We start from the raw sequence: 19,234 nt of genomic DNA on the forward strand, positions 1-19,234 counted from the left end.
TACAACTGTACCTATTTTTTGCAAGCTGTTCGAACAGCAAATGTAAGTATCCTTTGCATAATATCTACATTAGTGGTGGTGATACTAAAACATGATCTACATCTTCTGTTATAAAACATACTTCTTAGCTATATTCTGCATCCTTAAAACTGTCAGATTCTATTCCAAAACCCGCAGCAACGCGCGGGCACCTATTCTAGTCTTTACTAAGGCTAAGCTTGAAAAAAGATAACATAAGTTGTGAATTATCAATCAGACATTCAATAAATTTAATTAACTTAGCAAACCCAACAAAATTTTCCTCTTATGAAAAGAATAGGACCCCACAGTATGTGGAACACTAAAGGCACTAATTGATCGCTGTCAATCATCGATCTTATTCAAAGGAGAAGTGACATGATCTTATTCATCAATTTTCTCAAATCGTATAGGAGATTGTGACATATTGATGCTCATTAGATGCAAGGGGTGTACAATATTTATGGGATGAAATCAGCTGTCCTACATTATTCTATCTCAATTCTGTCTTCTCAACATGATTGGTCCATAGAGATTAAAAATATATTTTCTTAATCTTTTGTTTAATCTCTGTGGACCAATTATATTGAAGGGACAGAATTGAGACACAGAAATCTGGGACAACTAATTCATCATGTACAACTATTTTGATCTTCTCTTATTTTCTTGAGCCATGAATCAAGAGTCTTTACTGCCTTGGTTGGTCTATTATGATTGGACATTATATTTAAATACCTAACCATCACCGGCCTATTGACAAATGCAACAATAAAGTTAACTTTCAAAATCAACAACAGAGATCAATTGATAAAATGATATATATTTATAATAAAGAGAGTTATATATATATACATACCAAGAACTTGGATTGGTGCAGTGAAGTGATTGCTTAAAAAGCCAAGCTAGGAGATTGACAAATGACTAATCCAAATTCAGAGGGGCACTGGATCAATAAACAGTGCAGCAATACAATCTTTCATCAGTTTTCCAACATGCGTGAAGGCATCACCCCTTTTGTAAAGGAGATCAACCACTTGAGTGAGGTTAAGAACAAGATTAAGCACAGCCATTGGCACTGCAGTGGGTCTCATAAACTCTTCATTTATATCCTTCCACGAATCCGCAATTCGTTTGTTAAAGACATCAATCGTCTCTTGCTCTGAGACCCCATATTCATTCATGTAGCAATCAATACTAGAAGCAACATGCCCTCTCTCTTTCTCAAACTGCAAAAGTAAATCAAATATTAATTCCAAAAATATATACCATAGCATTCAATTGCGGCTCACATTTAACGTAGGAATACCTTGTGCCCTGCAATATCATCCATAAGCCTAAATATGGTATTCGAAGCTCTAAGGATTTTAGGATTATTGGTCAACCACTCAAATGCCTCTTTTGTTATAATGTCTCCCATGCCTACTAAAGATACGACTGCAATCATCGTGTTACCGACAGAATCTGCCGCAACACGCATATACTCATCCATTCTTGGGGTGCATCCTTCGTGGAACCATCTGGCCTCAGCGAAGTAGAGCCGGGCTTGATTCTTCATCTGCATGGACAAATTTATATCGATGCATCGATCATATATATGTAAATGTTAAACAAATGAAAAACTTCATGTAGTACTCCATGCATGTAGTGGTAGACTAATCTACCATTGCATCGAATTAATATCAGGGCATGGAGCTGATCTAATTTGTGTCATTGCTCAAAAATGCACTGTGAAATATCCCATACTATAAATTTTGAGAGCAGTACTAAAGCTTAATTTTCATGCTTTGGCATACAATTTCTTTTGCATAGTAAAGTCGGTATGATCTTCCTTGCTGTATCAATTCCTCCTCAACTTCATTGAAAACATCCAGAAGTGTTTGATAAAGTGGTTGCATATAGTCTGGCAGTTGATCCATGCAACTAGCATCCCACCTGAAAGTTGATTAAAATTTATCCATATTCATCTCAGCATATATGTTAAGCATGTATATTAATTATGCCAAATTTGTATCAGGAGTAAATGATAAGGTAACGGTTTGTTTATTTCAGACCTCTCGATTGCTTCAGTTAATCTGACTAGTTCTTCAAATGTACCAAATGCATCATACACATCATCCATTACTGTTACTATCTCACCCAGTTTGGTGAGAATGTTTCTCCCGAACACGTATTGGGGTTCAAAATATATTCCCACTTCCCAAAAGAACAACTCCACGATCCTATCTCGAGCAAAAGGCATCCTCCTTGCAAAGTCTAGTTCCTTATACCATCTAGTATATAAATATATATATATATATATATATATATATAAAACAATATTAGAAGGTTATAACTTATCTCATAACTAACTATGGGATTGGTGGCTTAAATTTACCTCATAATGTCACTGAGTTCCTTTTTGTGTAAACACTGTACAAAATTAAAATCTAACTTTGCAAGTTTCAGTAACTCCTCGTTGTGTGAAGCTTCATCTTGGTATATTGACATGTAACGCCGAGCACCTAACCTCTCTATAGTTTTTAGTAGAGGTCTCTCTAGGGCTTCAGTTATTTGTGCCTTTAGTAAAGAGCTTGCACTGGTTAAAGTTGTTGCAGTCTTGAGATGAGTGGTGGTAAAATCGAGAGCCTCTTCAAGTAATTTTTCTCCATGCATCATTTGATGGGATGCCTCATAGAAGCTTAGCATACCTGAAACATCAGTAACTAAGCTTTCCTTGAAGTCACCGTTAGCATCTTTGAACTTGTTGAATACATCTGCGTAATTAAGTAGTACACGTACATATGGTTCAAAATTAGTGGACATGCATGTATATGTACGTATGTATAAGAATTGAAATATACGATACTTTTAACTAGCTACTTAACCTACGTACCCTTTGCCAAAAAAGGAAAAATGCTACTTAACCTACCGCAGGAAACACTATATCCATGTTGTCTGAGAAGTCGAAAACGAAGAGCAACATTGTATAGATCACCACCATCATCATCATGAATATCTTGATAGGTAGCATGTATACGTTCCAGGGCTTGTTCTATTTCAGTTTCAAAATGGTAAGCCACACCGAGGCGCTGGATTGCATCAATTAGCTTCAGTTGATGTGAAAAATCATCATCAGCAGCATTAGTGAATACTTCCTTCCTCACTACTAGTTTCAGCTCCTCAACTTGTTGTTGCATATGAGCTTGAGTTATCTGGAAAGCATGCCGATCGAACAATTAAGTTAAATGATACGTAAAACATGCATGTACGTGTACATGTATGTTATATGTAGTAATAAAACCTCGGCTCCTATATATACATACAATGTCATGGGCATAATTAGCAAACTGATCTCCCCATACGCTAGATTGAAAATTTGCTGTGCGCCGAACAACTTCTGGCTTAGCATTATTGATATGGGATTCAGCTTCTGCTGGAGTAGCTTGGACAGGCATGGTTGATTTGCCGTACATTTGGACTAGCTAGCTATAGGATTATGCGCGCTGTGAGCTTCTGATATGTTGAAGTATGAAGACCATATATTGTTTTTCATCTATTTATAGGGGGAAAGGGAATCCATCCAGATATAGTACAGATGCTGATGATCGATAGTTGAGTTAGATTGGAATATACTTTTACCGTAGATCGAAGAACAGCTAAGCTAATGAGATCGATGCAGACAACAAAATGAGGTGTCCTTCCACGTGTAAGAAATGCAGACAAGACAAGAAAATAAAACGACTGAATTCAAACTCAGTGTCCCACGACGTACGTACGATGATGAATTCTGAACCTCGCACGTAGCAGCAGTTCAGTATAATGACGGATGACGGTTTTGCCCTTTGGTTTTTTCCTTCAGAGAGTGACAGCGAAGGAGTAGAGAGGCGAAATTGGATGTGCGGGGTGGGGGGGGGGGGTAAGAGCAAGTGCACCCGTAGTCAAGAAAAGGCAAAGTCTAGAAGTCAAGAATTCGACCAGTCAAGTTACTATTCACTGCCACTGGACATAGGTTTACACCCGTTGTTTTTCTTGCCCGGTCAGCATTGTTCACGTAAATCACTGTTCATATTACTGTTCACCCTTAGAGTTAGCTGTTTAAATCAATGTCCATTTTTACTGTTCACTGTTACTGTTCGTATTTTACTGTTTACTGTTCATATTACTGTTCGCGTTGGAATCAAAATCACTTAAGAAGCCAACCCAGCGCTGCCAAGTGTCCCGCCTCTTTGCTTTTCTTCCTAACGTCATCCACGTTCCTCACAATATGGGGCTGGCAGCTCCATGACTTTGGGCAAGAAAAAAGTCATACCCTTGCCCTTTTTTTTTACTTCAGTCATGCAAAGCCAAGCTTTGCCCAGTCAAGCAATCACCGGTGGAAGCTTCATTTTCATTATGCCTGGTCACCACATCATCATTCTCCCCTTTTGCCCGGGCAAAGCAAGACCGGTGCACTTGCTCTAAGAAATCGTGATAGCGAGAGAGGGACTGTCACATCATTCCAGTACCCACTGCCCATCTTTTCAATCAAAACCCGTTCCAGAGAGTAGTCCTCGAAAAATCCTACCATCCATGGCTTATTTTGATTCAAATCACTATCGCTGTCGCTATCATCATTATTATTGGGTTTTGATTTTCGGCTTTATCTTCAATCCGTTTTGAGGGACTTGATTTTGTGTGTGGAGCTCTCTTTGGTTACTGGCCAAGTGAAAGGAATAGGAAAAATGAAATCTTGATTATGGGTTTCCATTTAATTCCGATGTTTTGTGTTTGGGTTTGTTAATTCCATGGTCTGCTTTCTGTGATTACTTTCATGTTCACTTGCATTTTTTTCTGGGTTCGGTTTTTCTTGAGAAACCCACAAGAGATTTTGAATTGTTTTCTTCATTTTGCTCAAGGACTAAAATATCGAGTTTCGAGGAAATATCGATGGTCCCGAAAACGAAAATTTCGACGGAAATATCGATTTCGATAAAAAATAAAGAAAAATGATGGAAATTTGAAGAAAACTATGGAAATTTTAAGTGAAACTTTTGGATATGTTTGTTTTATCAGTTGTCTACTATATATGAAAAGAAAACCTTGAATAAACATTGTTATATAGTAATTTGTAATAATTTAAAATGAAACAGTAAATGTTGAATAACAATAAGAACTAAATGGTTAATAATATTAACTTATTACTTACCATAATTATAGAGTGAAGAAGTAGTAAAAGAAAGAAGAAAGAAACTTTGTTCTTTCGGTGCAAGGAATGAGTGGAACCCTAAACCCTATTTATACAAGTTCAAAATTGAAATGTTGTTGTAAATTTTTTGAAAATTTGGTAAATAAAATTCAAAATGTAATAGATTGTTCTATGTTAGTTATTGATTGGACATGTACCTAAGTTTTCAGATTCGTAAGCTAAATAAATATATATTAGAATGGTGCAAAGATAACATGAGTGTATGTGCAGCAGAGTTGGCCAAGGCTCTCAAAGGGCAATGGAGTGACCAAAGTTCGAGCCTTGGTGACCTTGTGGAGAATGAATGGTAGAGTGGGAACTAGGAAGAGACGGAATGTTCCCAAAAAAAAACCCAAAATTTAGCAAAATTTTGATTTTTTAGTCCTTGATTTTGCTTCACCTAATGAAGTGAGGGAGTATGCTTCGGATATAGTTTTCTGCTTATGACCATAAACATCAGCATCATGTGTCTTGGACCTGTTCATTTTAAATCCTTTCTCTATGTAGTTCTTCATTATCAGTAAATGTTTATTTCTCAACTTAAGACCTCAGACCTCATAAGTAAAACTTGAAAAAAAGTTGAGAAATACACATTATACACCTCAGACCTCAGTACTTACTACTTAAGAAAAGGAATTCTTCTTCATGGAAAATCTGGACATTAGAACTCTTTTTCAATTATTCAAAACTAAAGATGCTTCACACTTACCATCATTTCATTTGGGAAACCAAAATTAAATGTTCAACAAAGCTTGAGCACTGTCTTCAGTTAGTTACTAATGGTGTTTGTGTTAAAGGTGATAATTGATTTTGCCCCTGATGTTTGCTATATTAGTCATTATTAAAAACATGACCCAGCTATGTGGATCATTTCCTAACTGTTGGCAAAACAAAAAAAAAAAACAAACACAGAAACTGAAATGGTATTATTGCTTGGCTCTATGCGCAATGTATAATATATTTACTGATCATATTATTAATACTGGTGAAATTTTTCCTCAAAACGTGATTAGTATGTTCTGTTTCTATAAGAGAGGGATGTGGATGTAGTAAATGTTTTTATATATGTTCATGATGTGACCAATAAGTCGTTCATAATGTCAGCCATTAATATGTGAAATATGTGCGCGGGGGGTAAGAATCGTGATAGCGAGAGTTATTGTAGGTTGACTTCTAATTTCACCACTATCGTACTCTCATCCTCGGTTGACTTCTAATTTTCCAAACTTTGCTTTAGCAAATCAAGGGTTATTGTAGAAGAGAGTCAAGAGATTTCTCCGGATCCAATTGATATTTGCGAGCTTAATTTCTTAATGTCTTTCTTTGTTTCCTTCGTAGATGAAGCTTTTGCAGGGTTGCTGAGGCCTTGAAACCATGACTTATCCATGTCGTCATTGGATAAATAGAACCTAATAGGGATGAGCTCAATTAGCTTGTCCACGAATTGAGAATGTTGATGGACAATAGACTTCAGATAAAGAATTGGATCAGAATTAATGGTCTCCCTATCTGTTTTATTCTTCATCTTTTTCCCCGTTTGAGCAAGATGAAGCAGCCGATTGGTTGCTCTTCACAAGAAGCATTGTAATTATATTTGTAATTGTTTTGATTTTTGTAAAACGTTAGGGTTTTGATATATACAAAATATTTTCTCAAAAACATTGTATTTTTAAATTGAAAATAAATAAATCATGTCATTGAAATTTCTAGAATAATATTGATGAGATGGTGTATGCCACATCATTGGGTGGTTCTAGTTAGACCTCCCAATTTGCTATTTACACCTCTCATAATTTTTGTAAAAATTTATTTCCCATTTTACCCTTCGTTGAGAAAAAGAAACGCATTCGACTACTTGAAGCATAATAGAAGTCGACTCCGCCCTTTCTAAACCTTTACTTTTGCTTCACCCAGAAGTTGATGCCATGTATCGAAGTGCCCAAACCTCTCCCTTTTCTCCAGCATACCAACCAATGAAACTTGCGCAACTAAAAACGACGAGACATAGTCGATATATAGCTCAACAATGAATTACACTAGGACCATCCAATTGTTGTGCCAATCGAGCCTTCCATCCGTCTACTCATTTCAATCGAGCCTTCCATTCGTCTACTCATTTCATCCATCTTTCTGTGGTTTCCTTCCATATGAAAATCAACCCAACAAATTCCTTGAGCTGATGTGCTTAGATTTGAGATCAAGCTTCAATGTTTATCAAAGTCATTGCTGGTTATGTGGAGACTGAACAAGAATGAAGCTTGTTAATAAATCTCTTTCGCTTGTAGATATATGAAAAGAGAAGGTCTGCTCACCTAAAGGATAGTTTTTAAGGGACTGTGAAGGACAAGTGAATCTGACGGCTGAAAATAAATGCACAGTTTTAAGTTATTATAATTTCTGCTTTTATATTTAATACATGTGGTAAAGATGCATTTGTCCCTCACAGTCCCTTAAAACTGTCCCTTAGGTGAGCAAATCTGATGAAAAGAGATTGACTAATGTCTCTGCAATTTGGGAAAATTGACATGGTTGGGAGGTTTTGTTGTTCCCTAAGAGAGAGAAGACGAGAATGGGTAAAATAGGATTTAAAATTGTACAAAAATTAGGGGAGGTCTATACAGCAAATTGAGAGGTCTAACTAGAACCATCCCACATCATTTGGTACTCAATTTTAGTATAAATATTTGATGTCTCAAATCACAAAAATAAATTACAATGATTGACAAAATGTGAAGGGAAACAATTAGCATTAATTACACCTAAATCTTTCCATATCATGAGAGATTCTCAACACGAATGACTGAATGACATATATAGCTATTAGTCCCTAGCTAGATTTCTGTGGATGGTTCAGTCAATTCATAAGTGATTGGAATAAGTGAACGAGAAATAGAGAATAGAATACATAAAACAACGAACGACACATGGTAGTCCCCCTCAATCACTTATGGGGATGATGTTCATATCTGTGTTTAAATATCTGTCCCCTTCAATCACTTATGGGGATGATGTTCATATCTGTGTTTAAATATCCGTCCCTTATGAGGGGTTTTCTAGTTCCATATGTCATCTCATGAATTTTAATGGTCCAAGATTAAGGACAACTTATCCGGTTCATCAATTATATTTTGAGACCTTACAAAAGAGCTTACAGTTTCTCTACCTGTTTGAATCAAAAATTAACATTTTTCCTAACAAGGGGTGTCTCGAGAGAATCTGAGCCAATATTCGTGGCCCAAGCCATATATTTTCCTCAAGTTCAGAATATATTATTTAGAGGCTAAGTAGAGCCTACTTAGAGCATCTTTAGCAGACTCTCTATTTTGGCTCCTTAGCTATTTTGGAGAGCATGTTTAACTTTTTATCTATTTTAGCAGCTCCACCAGACTCCTAAGTGACTCTCTATTATAACTTTTAGCTATCTCGCTCCTAAATATAGAGAGCGGGATGAGGCTCTCTATAATTTAAAACATTCCTTTTAAGTTATTTTATGTAATTTATAAATACATTTAAACTATTTAATCTTCATTTAAAAAATAATATAAATTCAAAACTAGCTAAAATAGAGAGCATTGATGCAGACGTAATTCTAAAGTGGCTAGCTAAAATAACTTTTTAGCTACTTTAGCTAAAATTTGACTCAAAAATGGCTAGCATTGCTAAAGATGCTCTTAGAGACTAAGCAATCTAGAGGCAAATCTTGATATTTATCGGATTTACTAGTAATTATCAAGATATTTGATAATTACTGGTGATTTGCTTGGTTGTCAAGACTATGCAAGATGGGAAGATAAATATGCAAGCTGCATATATGGCTGAGATTACGCAAGCCATCAAGGGCGCGAACAATTTGGATAGAAATCAATAATCTTGATTGCAATCAATCAATCATCAAGGAAAGTATATATAATCTTATTATATATATATATAGTTGCCCATGCAATTAAGGCTTACGGTGGGTCAATTAAGGAAGGAATAGTAGATGTGGGTCATGCAAGCAATGAAAGGTTTCCACGCAATTGAGGATTGCTGGACATGGGGGAGATGGTAAGGATATAATCATCCTTGATTACAATTAAACAAGAGATATATGTATTAATATATATAGAAGACGTGCATGCCCAGAAGTTGATTCCTAAAAGGCAACTACCTTGACTAGCTACAAATTAGCTATGCCCCAAAGGCAATTAATCTTGCCTATATCCTAAAAGCATCTTTAGCAGACTCTCTATTGTGGCTTCTTAGCTATTTTGGTGAGCATGTTTAGCTTTTTATCTATTTTAGCAGCTGCACCAGACTCCTAAGAGCATCTTTAGCAGACTCTCTATTATGGCTCCTTAGCTATTTTGGAGAGCATATTTAGCTTTTTATCTATTTTAGTAGCTGCACCAGACTCCTAAGTGGCTCTCTATTATAACTTTTAGCTATCTCGCTCCTAAATATAGAGAGCGAGATGAGACTCTCTATAATTTAAAACATTCCTTTCAAGTTATTTTATATAGTTTATAAATGCATTTAAACTATTTAATCTTTATTTAAAAAATAAAATAAATTCAAAACTAGCTTAAATAGAGAGCATTGATGCAGACATATTTCTAAAATGGCTAGCTAAAATGACTTTTTAGCTATTTTGGCTAAAATTTAACTCAAAAATGGCTAGCATTGCTAAAGATGCTCTAAGTGGCTCTCTATTATAACTTTTAGCTATCTTGCTCATAAATATAGAGAGCGAGATGAGACTCTCTATAATTTAAAAATTCATTTTGAGTTATTTTATGTAATTTATAAATATATTTAAACTATTTAATCTTCATTTGAAAAATTATATAAATTCAAAACTAGCTAAAATAGAGAGCACTGATGCTGTCGTATTTCTAAAGTGGCTAGCTAAAATGACTTTTTAGCTACTTTGGCTAAAATTTAACTCTAAAATGGCTAGCATTGCTAAAGATGCTCTGATACAGACGTAATTCTAAAGTGGCTAGCTAAAATGACTTTTTAGCTACTTTAGCTAAAAGTTGACTAAAAAATAGCTAGCATTGCTAAAGATGCTCTAAGTACATCAAGAGGCAGATAATTATTATTATTATTGTTTAGAGTTTTTCTATTGAAATATTCAAATTTACTCACTTGACTTCCTATGCTTTTTACACCTCCTATCAAATTTTCTAATACTAAATTTACTCACTAAACTTCACTGAATTTCCTCAAATAACCTCACTCATATAATTTGCAAACAAACTATTATCTTTAAAATATAAAACTTTGTTAATTTAATGAAGTAATTACTCTATAAATCTTAATTACATATCAATTCCTTAATCAGATAGCATAAAAAAAAATTTCAATAAAAAAAATTAAACACAAGGTATTGAGTTTTAAAAATTAATTTCTAATCAACAAGAAAATAACATGAACTATTTTTTGGTTTTTTTTTTAAATTTTTTTTTTCTGTTTTAGCTCTGCAAAAAAATATGAAGATTTAGGTCATAATATGATTTGTTTTGTTTTTCATCACCAATACGCGTTCAACATGTATATCATATATTTTTATGTCACATATTCATAGTTTTAACTCTTAGAATGCTTTAATGAGTATGTAGTGAAATTGAAAAATTAAAATAGATAAGGAAAATAATAAAGAATGCAATCTAATTTTATTGAATTGGAAAACCTATAGAAAATCAATGTAATATTTTGTTGATATAATTATTGTCTTTAATAGTCATTTTATAGTAGGTTATATATGTCATTTAATAATTCATAATAGAGTGATATCAAGTGAGCAGATTTGGAGGTCCCAATAACAACACTCTTCAATAAATTGATAAGTATTGGTATCATTAACCTCCTAATTCCACTGGCGGATCCAAGTACAAGCTGGGGAGGGCTCAAGCCCACTTGAAAATTTTGGAAAAATAAAAAATAAGATATATAGTGTTAACAGTATGACTCCTTTTTGTTCTGAAGCCCACCCCAAAACTTTCAGATTGGTCTCTCCATCATCACTCCCCGTTGTTCCTACACACCCAATTACCCAAACATGCCACTCTGATTTTCTTAGCTTCACTCAAATCTCTTTCTCTCTAATCCCTCTTTGCTGTTAGAGCCCCGTTAATGTCTTTGTACCCATATTTCAATGTTGAATAGGTTTTAGGACTGATAATATAATATTGGTTTTGCCTAATTTTATTAGTTTCATCGAGTTAAAAAAAAAAAGAGTTTTATTTGGTATGCATGCAATCTATGTTCATCCTGCCCAATTGGGTTTTATTCTCATTGAGGCATCTGGGGCTTTACTTCTAATATTATGAACTTGTCCTTTAGATTCCAATGCTGACTTCCTATAATGAGTTGATAGAGATATCAAAACAAATCCAATAGACAAAAAACTAAATCAATCTAAATCAACATGATAGGCAATAGCTAGTCTGGTTTTATGCCCGAAAATGATAAAATTTTATTTTATAAGTTTTGTTCTATAGTTCTGTATGGATTAACAGGGGTTTAGTTAAGTTTGTTGAATTGAGGATTTTGCCATTTTGCCCAGCAGCCTTTGTTTAGAGTTATTCGATTAATCAATTTCTATTTTTGTTTTAGGCCTTAATTAAAGCTGGAAGATGAGTTTGTATGGTTCTTCACATTGAGAAAAAATATGTTGATTCTATCGACAATGAGTCGGTGATTAAATAGTTCAGATTTAGAGACTCGTAGGATTAGATTTAGTTGGTTTAAATCTTGTGGTTCATTGCACATTTATTTTATTGTGTTTTTACTTTTTAGTATTAGTTCTCTATAGAAATTCATTTGTGGGGTAAAACTCATTACATCCCCTCCAACTAAAAGTCTTTTTTTTTTTTTTCAATTAATAAAATTATCTCACACTGTCGAGATTCTCCACAATAAATTTTTTTTTATTTTTTATTTTTTATTAAGAAGTTCTAACCCACCCAAGTTTTCATTCTTGGATCTACCACTGCCTAATTCCACTTGATAATTGACAATTATAAGAAAATCCCTTAATTTATTATCTACTTAATTAATTATTTACCTAGTAATATCATAGAGTTCCTTTTGGTGTAAAGACTAAATAAGATTGATCGAAATCCAACTTTGCAAATTTCAACAAAGATTCACTGTATGTGTGAGGCTGGACTGAAATATAACGCTTGCTGCATAATCTCTCCATACTTTTTCGAAGAGGTCTCGTCAAAGCTTCAGTTATTTGTTCATTCAGTAGTGTTGAATAATTTACATTACTTTTCAGCACGTTTGAGTTGAATGGTGATGAACATATTAGCCTCTTCAAGTATATCTTTTCCACTAACCCTACGAGCAAGTTCACCCGTTGGGTCACCGGATCACCTATTATTCACTGCTTTTTAGTGTATATTTTCATTCTTTGGGTCACGAAATACACTGTGTCCGTGACCCAGGGCACGAAATACACTGTGCAGGTCACCATGGTGACCCATAACACGGTACAGGGTGACCTAGGGTACAAAATACATTGTGCTCGTGACCCAGAGGGTGAAATTAACACTAAAAAACTATGAATAGTGGGTGACCTGGTGACTCAACGAGTGAACTTGCTCTAAGATGTGTCACTTATGGAGGCTTAGCTTACTGGAGTCATTAGTAATTAAGCATTCTTTGAAACTGCCCTTTGAATCTTTGAACTTGTTGAATATATATGCTTGAGTGATATTGTCCAAATAGACAAATATTTGCACACCATTGATGAGCACATACATAGAATAAAAAAAAAGAAAAAAAAAAAGAATGGTTTTTGCAGGCTTGCTTATATATAAATTTCACTAAGATAATTACGTACCAGAAGCCAAAACAATAGCGTTAAATCGTAAAGATGTCCCTCGTCATGGTACAAATCATGATCACGATATTTTGCAGTGATTCTTCTATTTCGCCTTCAAAATGGTATCCCACGCTAAGTCATTGGATTGCATCAATTAACTTGAGTAGATGTGAAAACTCACCTTCATTAGTAAAGACTTCCCTCTTCACTATTGTTTTCAGTTTGTCAACCTGTTGCTGCCAAAGAGCATCAGTCTTCTGCAACAAATACAATTAAATGAGTCTTATAAAAAAAAAAAATTAATAAGTCAAAACCATGTAAATCCATCGAGTTTTGGGAAAGATAAGCCTATCAAACTAAAGGTGAGTGATTTTTCACACTTTTCCATTTTGTCAAACACTTCACCATCAGGGCCGGTCGTGAATTTTCAGAGGTCTGGAGCGAAAATCAAAATGAAGCCTTACTAATTACAATATTATAATGAAATACGTTATAAAATTTTGGTCATATCCTAACAATTAAATTGTGACCAACAAGTGGTTCATTAGTTGTAAAACCTTTACTTCAAACTCGGCATTTGTAGGCTTTAACATGTCAGAGTTCCTGACAAACTGGACTAGGCAGACTATAGAGTGCAATGCTCAGGGGCCTATAGCTGGGGAGGTTGGACCATTGGCTATGCTCCGGCCCCTGCCATCCGGAGGTAGCTTTGATGGCACGGTTTTGAAACCCATGTCGGGGTCGGCATTACTTGGTTCTAAGAGAAAGGTGGTGGATATATTGGGTCAGGTTGGCGAGAGGCATGTCTTCCCCTTTGAAGCTTCTCTTCGTGTTGATGAGGATATGCAGTTGGTGCTCCAACACAAGAATGGCAAACTGGTGGTCTCTCCAAGGAAGAAGAAACTGGGGAGACCTAAAGGGAGTAAAAATAGACCCAAGTGCGCTAAAACCTTTGATAAGGAACTACAGAGCAAGAAGATTAAGAAATGGAAAGCACGTGAAGAATTGTCACAGGTTGCTACAACAGGGGAAGTGGGCCTAGATGGTTCGGGGTTTGCTTAGATGGATGAGCTTCCACAGGATGGTGGAGGGGAGGAGGCTGCTCTGGCAACTTCTCCTACCAATAACATTTAAATTTAGTTTGGGTCACAAAATCTTCTGCTTGGTTGAACTATTTATTTAAACTGCTTCTAAGTGGTTAGATTTTGTTAAAATAATGGTGCGTTAATCTCCTAAAAGGTGGGTATACTCTGGATTGTGGAGTCTTCTATTTGTCTAGAATAGGTTCTCTGTAAGTCCTAAAGAACAGCTCTTTATTGACGACTCCATAAGGGTGTGTTATTTGGTACTGTTTACTGAATTATAAAATCGGGTTGACATTTTTTTATTCAAAAAAAAAAAGTAGATCCAACGTGGTTATAACAACTAAAATAGATATCGGTTTCCCAAATTATAATTAGTGCTACATTTATAACGGAAATTTGATACACGTGACATTTGGCGTGGTAGATGACACATCATCACTAACAATGTTTCGGGTCCAAATCCTATAGATGAGTGGGTTTAGGCCTAATACACACTGTTTCCCTTGCAAGCCCAACTTGAACCCACAAGTATATTTTTTCTCTTGGGCCCAAACGCAAGTAAGAAACAACTTGTTGAGAAAGTCAGTCTCAATAAAAAGATCAAAAACCCAATTTCATATGCCTTGTCAGTGAAAAACCAAAACCTTGATTCCTTTCATTCCCTTGTCTCTCTCTCCCAGCTATGTCTCACCCATCAATGGACGATATGAACCTCAACGCCCCTCACTCCATGGGCACCACCATCATCGGCGTCACCTACGACGGCGGGGTCGTCCTGGGCGCTGACTCCCGCACCTCCACTGGTCAGTCGCCTCATCAAAACCCTAACCTTTTCTGCTTGAAATTTTCTAAATTCATCGCCATTATTGTTTGATTTGTAATTCTGTCTATTTCTTTGTGCTGTTTATAGGTGTCTATGTTGCGAATCGGTGCTCGGATAAAATCACTCAGCTCACGGATAATGTCTACGTCTGTCGCTCTGGATCGGTACGATTCTCATCTTCGTTACTGCCTAGACCTTATTTAATTTGTTGTCTTTGATCGAATTTTTGAGTATCTGGAGATTTTGCAATTTGCAGGCTGCAGATTCTCAGGTTGTTTCCGACTATGTGAGGCACTTTCTTCATCAGCACACGTGAGTCTTTTTTAGCCTCTGTGCCTCTTGTTTCACTGATTCGTATCGATTTGTATTGCGGTTTCGGGTTAATGGTTTACTGGATTTAATTGTGTATTTGTGTTTGTACACAGCATTCAGCTAGGGCAGCCTGCTACTGTCAAAGTTGCTGCTAATCTCATCAGGCTTCTGTCCTATGGCAACAAGGTTAGGTTTGGTGAATTTTATCGCTTATTGATACTATTGTGTGAGCTTATTTGTAGTTCAATTAGTTGTTTGGGGTTTAAACTGTTGTTTTTTTGGGCTTGGCAGAATATGTTGCAAACTGGGTTGATAGTTGGAGGCTGGGACAAGTACGAAGGGGGAAAGATTTATGGAGTTCCTCTTGGCGGCACAGTAATTGAGGCGCCATTTGCCATTGGAGGTATGCACGCTAAAGCCTTTTATGACCTAGTTGTACAATTTCCATTTCACTAGAGGGAGTGGACATTGTGTGAGTGAGTTTGTCTCTGTACAGTTTGGGTGTGTAAATTCTAGTACTTGAAGCAAAGCAGTACAGCACATTGTTTATTGGTTGGAATTAGATCTTTTAGTGGGTAATGGTCTCGAGTTTGAATACTTGTGAACTTTATGGATTATCAACAACTTGGATTTGGCTAGTATACGTCTGGTTGCTAATGTTAGATGTGTCTGAATTACATGCCAAGAATTCATCTTGTGGTTAATGAAAACTGGCTTGTATCTACTGCATTGAAGGCTCAGATTAGGATGTCATAGCCCTGTTCTCTCTATATTGTGAGAACTGATTTCAACAGCATGCTTTGGTTATAACTGGATGGCGATTTCCACTTTATAAGGGAGGTTCAATACGATACTTTTGCCTGTGGTTTGACCTAACATATTTTTCTGTGTTATAGGTTCTGGCTCCAGTTACTTGTATGGATTCTTTGATCAAGCATGGAGAGAAGGAATGACCAAGGACGAAGCGGAGGTATGAGTCTCTTGATGTTTGAAGTTTATTTGTTTAGTAATTAGCTTGATACAAATTATTCATGAAAAGTACTCGAGTTTCATGGGTCTCGACCTGGTCTTACTTTAACCCCCTAAATGACTTGAATGCTTTACATGGTAAAAAAAATTAAAGGAGATTAGTACTAAACTTTTTCATTTTATGGATCCATTACACTACATGTAGCTAGTGATGATATCTTTCAATCTTCTGCTGTGATAGTTTGATGTTCAGTAGTTAAGCTAATGGAAAAAAAAGGATTGCTTTCTTTACTGTCCTTCTGCAATTTGTTAACAGCTCTTTTGTGCCTTATTGCAGAAGCTGGTTGTGAAGGCAGTTTCCCTAGCCATTGCACGAGATGGAGCCAGTGGTGGTGTTGTCCGCACTGTTGTGGTATGTTTTCTATCAAACACTAATTGTGATTAAGCAGGTCCTAGCGTATTTGTTGCAACATACATGACCATGAATTGACCATTTGGCCATTCCTTTTGTTTGCATGGTTTTGCAGATTAATTCTGAGGGAGTTAAAAGAAATTTCTACGCTGGCGACACACTGCCACTGTGGCACGAGGAGTTGGAGCCCCAGAATTCTCTCCTGGACATCTTGGCTGCTGGTGGTGATGGCCCTGCCCCAATGAACGAATGAGGATCTTGCTACCAATATGCTTCTGGCTACAGTCGATCAATTCCTTCAATTTAAAACATTTGTTTTCTGTAGCAGATGATATTGAACTCCATGGAAAATTGTTCTATGCTTGTGATTTAGTTGTATGCTGGGGTCCTCTACAAATGTTAGTAACTAATGTGACTTTTGTTGTGTAATTTTTCTCAACTCTATTCTTGATATCAAAACAGTTTAAACAGGAAAATCCTCAACGCCATAAACCTGTTCAGATTGTTTAGCGCACACTGCTAGCATCTCTAAAGCTCATTTATCTTAAAAACACACAACTCTCTGCCAAACAAATGTTCCTCGTTAGAGACTCCTTCCGATAAATAATCGTCGTATACCAAATGTATTATTATGCAATTCAGTGAATCTGTAATGTCGTCTTATGAATTCGATGTCGTATGCCGTATGCATGAAATATAAAGACCACTCCTTTGAGTCTTTAGTCATCAGAAAGAGATGAGTTCAGTGGCGATGGCGAACTCTCCGAGCGTCGTCCACAACGTGTTTGTCTACGGCAGCCTGATGGCCGAGGACGTCTGTCGAGTCCTCTTAAATCGAGTCCCTCAATCCTCTAATGCTACCCTCAATGGCTAGTAAGCCTCAGTCTCTCTCTCTCTCTCTCTCTCTCAATGAATTTCTGGCTTTTGTAAGTGTTTGAGAGAAGAAATGAAATTTGATTGATTGATTGATCTGGAATGTGTTGTAGTCATAGGTACAGCATCAAGGGACGTGTTTATCCGGCGATTCTCCCCGTCGAGAATAAAAAAGTTACCGGAAAGGCAAGGTCTCTCTCTGATCAATTCTAGATAACAATTTCATGATCGGAAAACGTTTTGATTGTATTGAGAGACTGTGGCTTTTGTGCAGGTGTTGTTAGGCATCACAGATCCTGAATTACATATTTTGGATGAATTTGAGGATGTTGAGTATCAGAGGGGCACTGTTGAGGTCTCTTTGATGGTATAACTACTCTCACTCTCTTTGCTCTTCGATCTTCAAGTGCCAGCTGGCATTTAACTTGCAATTTTGATGCATTTTATGTGATGCAACTGGACTGCTTCAGAAACTTTTCATCACTTGTTTCCCTTGAATTTTGCGTCTTTGATGAGATGAGCGCTTTTGAGGTTCTCTTTGATGTTTTACTCTCATATTTTACATCAAGATATTACTCTTTTCTTTCTCTGTTGACTCTTTACAAACTAGTATTAAGGAGATGATGATCTGGAAAAAAAGTGGTGTGAAGCTATGAATTGGTGTAATGCGTAGGATTCCAAGGCTGAGACAACTTGCAATTCTGATGCATTTACGGCCTTGGGGAAATATATGTCCTGTGGTCTTTGGATGATTTTTGAATCTGTGATACTATTTGTATATACCTATAAATTTGTGCTTTTGTTGGGAGTGCTGAAAATAGAGGGTGATGATTTCTTTGCAGGATAGTTCTGAGAACTTGCGAGTTCATACTTATGTTTGGAGTGACAAAAATGACCCAAACTTGTATGGAGAATGGGATTTTGAGGTAAATCTCTATCATTCTTGGGACCAAAAACTACATAAATGTATTGGAAGAAATTTTATTCTTTGTTTGACCTGCTACATCGTTGTAATCATTATTTTGCATTGACATAAACGCACTTAAAGAGTTAAAGACATCTTCAGGTGTAAAAACAGGATCAGGTACTGGCAATGCCACTGTATTGTTGAAGCTTCATGTAGTGTGTTAATAAGTGATTAAACTTAGAATACTGTTGCCATGGAATAATTACATAAATCTATGTATAAATATGGGGTTATTGAAAAGGTATCCGATCAAGCATGTCTTCATTGCTCCAGTGTCTAGCACTTTACTCTGAAACACACTGATCCATAGTTTTTGCTTGATCTTAAGATTAAGAGAGCCCATTAACAGTGCAGAGCTTTAACCTGTTTTATTCTGTGCTTTCTTCACTTCTATTTAGTTGTCTGGTTTCTTAGTTGTTTTAACTCCTTGAAAATGGCAAGGTATGGAAACAAAGGCACATGGAAGATTTTATCAAGATGACTTCTGGTTTCATGGAAGAGCTGGAGCAACCTGAATCAAAGCCTAGAGTTGCAACGTATGAATCCTTTTATCAGCAGGATGGCTAGAAATCCTCCAATATCATGATTTTATACTCAATTTGAAGATTCTGATCCATTTAAACTTCTATTATATTCTATCATCAATATAATGGGTATTTTAAATTAGATTTCCTTTAGTAATATTTCTGTTTTTGAAAAAAGAATATTTCTAAACAGGAGTAGAAATCATGATTTGGACAATTTTTTTTTTTTTAA

General features: G+C 36.0%; 3 protein-coding genes across 4 annotated transcripts; 2 read left to right on the plus strand and 1 right to left on the minus strand.

The window, feature by feature from the left end:
- Positions 1 to 839: 839 nt before the first annotated feature.
- LOC112169746 ((-)-alpha-pinene synthase) lies at positions 840 to 3,536 on the minus strand. Of its 2 annotated transcripts, none has more exons than XM_040509218.1 (7): positions 3,321 to 3,536; positions 2,927 to 3,209; positions 2,393 to 2,771; positions 2,070 to 2,288; positions 1,824 to 1,950; positions 1,325 to 1,573; positions 840 to 1,244 (listed from the first exon to the last, which is right to left on the minus strand). In XM_040509218.1, the coding sequence occupies exons 1-7, from the start codon at positions 3,468 to 3,470 to the stop codon at positions 951 to 953; spliced, it is 1,701 nt and encodes a 566-aa protein (XP_040365152.1). In that variant the 5' UTR covers positions 3,471 to 3,536; the 3' UTR covers positions 840 to 950. The 2 variants fall into 2 exon arrangements, with proteins under 2 accessions (XP_040365152.1, XP_024162566.2); XM_024306798.2 differs by having other exon boundaries at positions 1,812 to 1,950; positions 3,321 to 3,535.
- An 11,185-nt stretch (positions 3,537 to 14,721) lies between these two features.
- LOC112173531 (proteasome subunit beta type-6) lies at positions 14,722 to 17,114 on the plus strand. The gene is made up of 8 exons (XM_024311165.2): positions 14,722 to 14,925; positions 15,033 to 15,109; positions 15,202 to 15,257; positions 15,371 to 15,443; positions 15,549 to 15,660; positions 16,154 to 16,227; positions 16,564 to 16,638; positions 16,754 to 17,114. Exons 1-8 carry the CDS (start codon positions 14,805 to 14,807, stop codon positions 16,889 to 16,891), a joined length of 726 nt encoding a protein of 241 aa, XP_024166933.1. The 5' UTR covers positions 14,722 to 14,804; the 3' UTR covers positions 16,892 to 17,114.
- A 222-nt stretch (positions 17,115 to 17,336) lies between these two features.
- LOC112173532 (AIG2-like protein D) lies at positions 17,337 to 19,146 on the plus strand. The gene is made up of 5 exons (XM_024311167.2): positions 17,337 to 17,511; positions 17,625 to 17,697; positions 17,786 to 17,878; positions 18,354 to 18,437; positions 18,920 to 19,146. The coding sequence occupies exons 1-5, from the start codon at positions 17,375 to 17,377 to the stop codon at positions 19,043 to 19,045; spliced, it is 513 nt and encodes a 170-aa protein (XP_024166935.1). The 5' UTR covers positions 17,337 to 17,374; the 3' UTR covers positions 19,046 to 19,146.
- The last annotated feature ends 88 nt before the right edge of the window (positions 19,147 to 19,234 follow it).

This window comes from Rosa chinensis, chromosome 6 (assembly GCF_002994745.2).
Source record: "Rosa chinensis cultivar Old Blush chromosome 6, RchiOBHm-V2, whole genome shotgun sequence".
Lineage (NCBI taxonomy): Eukaryota > Viridiplantae > Streptophyta > Magnoliopsida > Rosales > Rosaceae > Rosa > Rosa chinensis.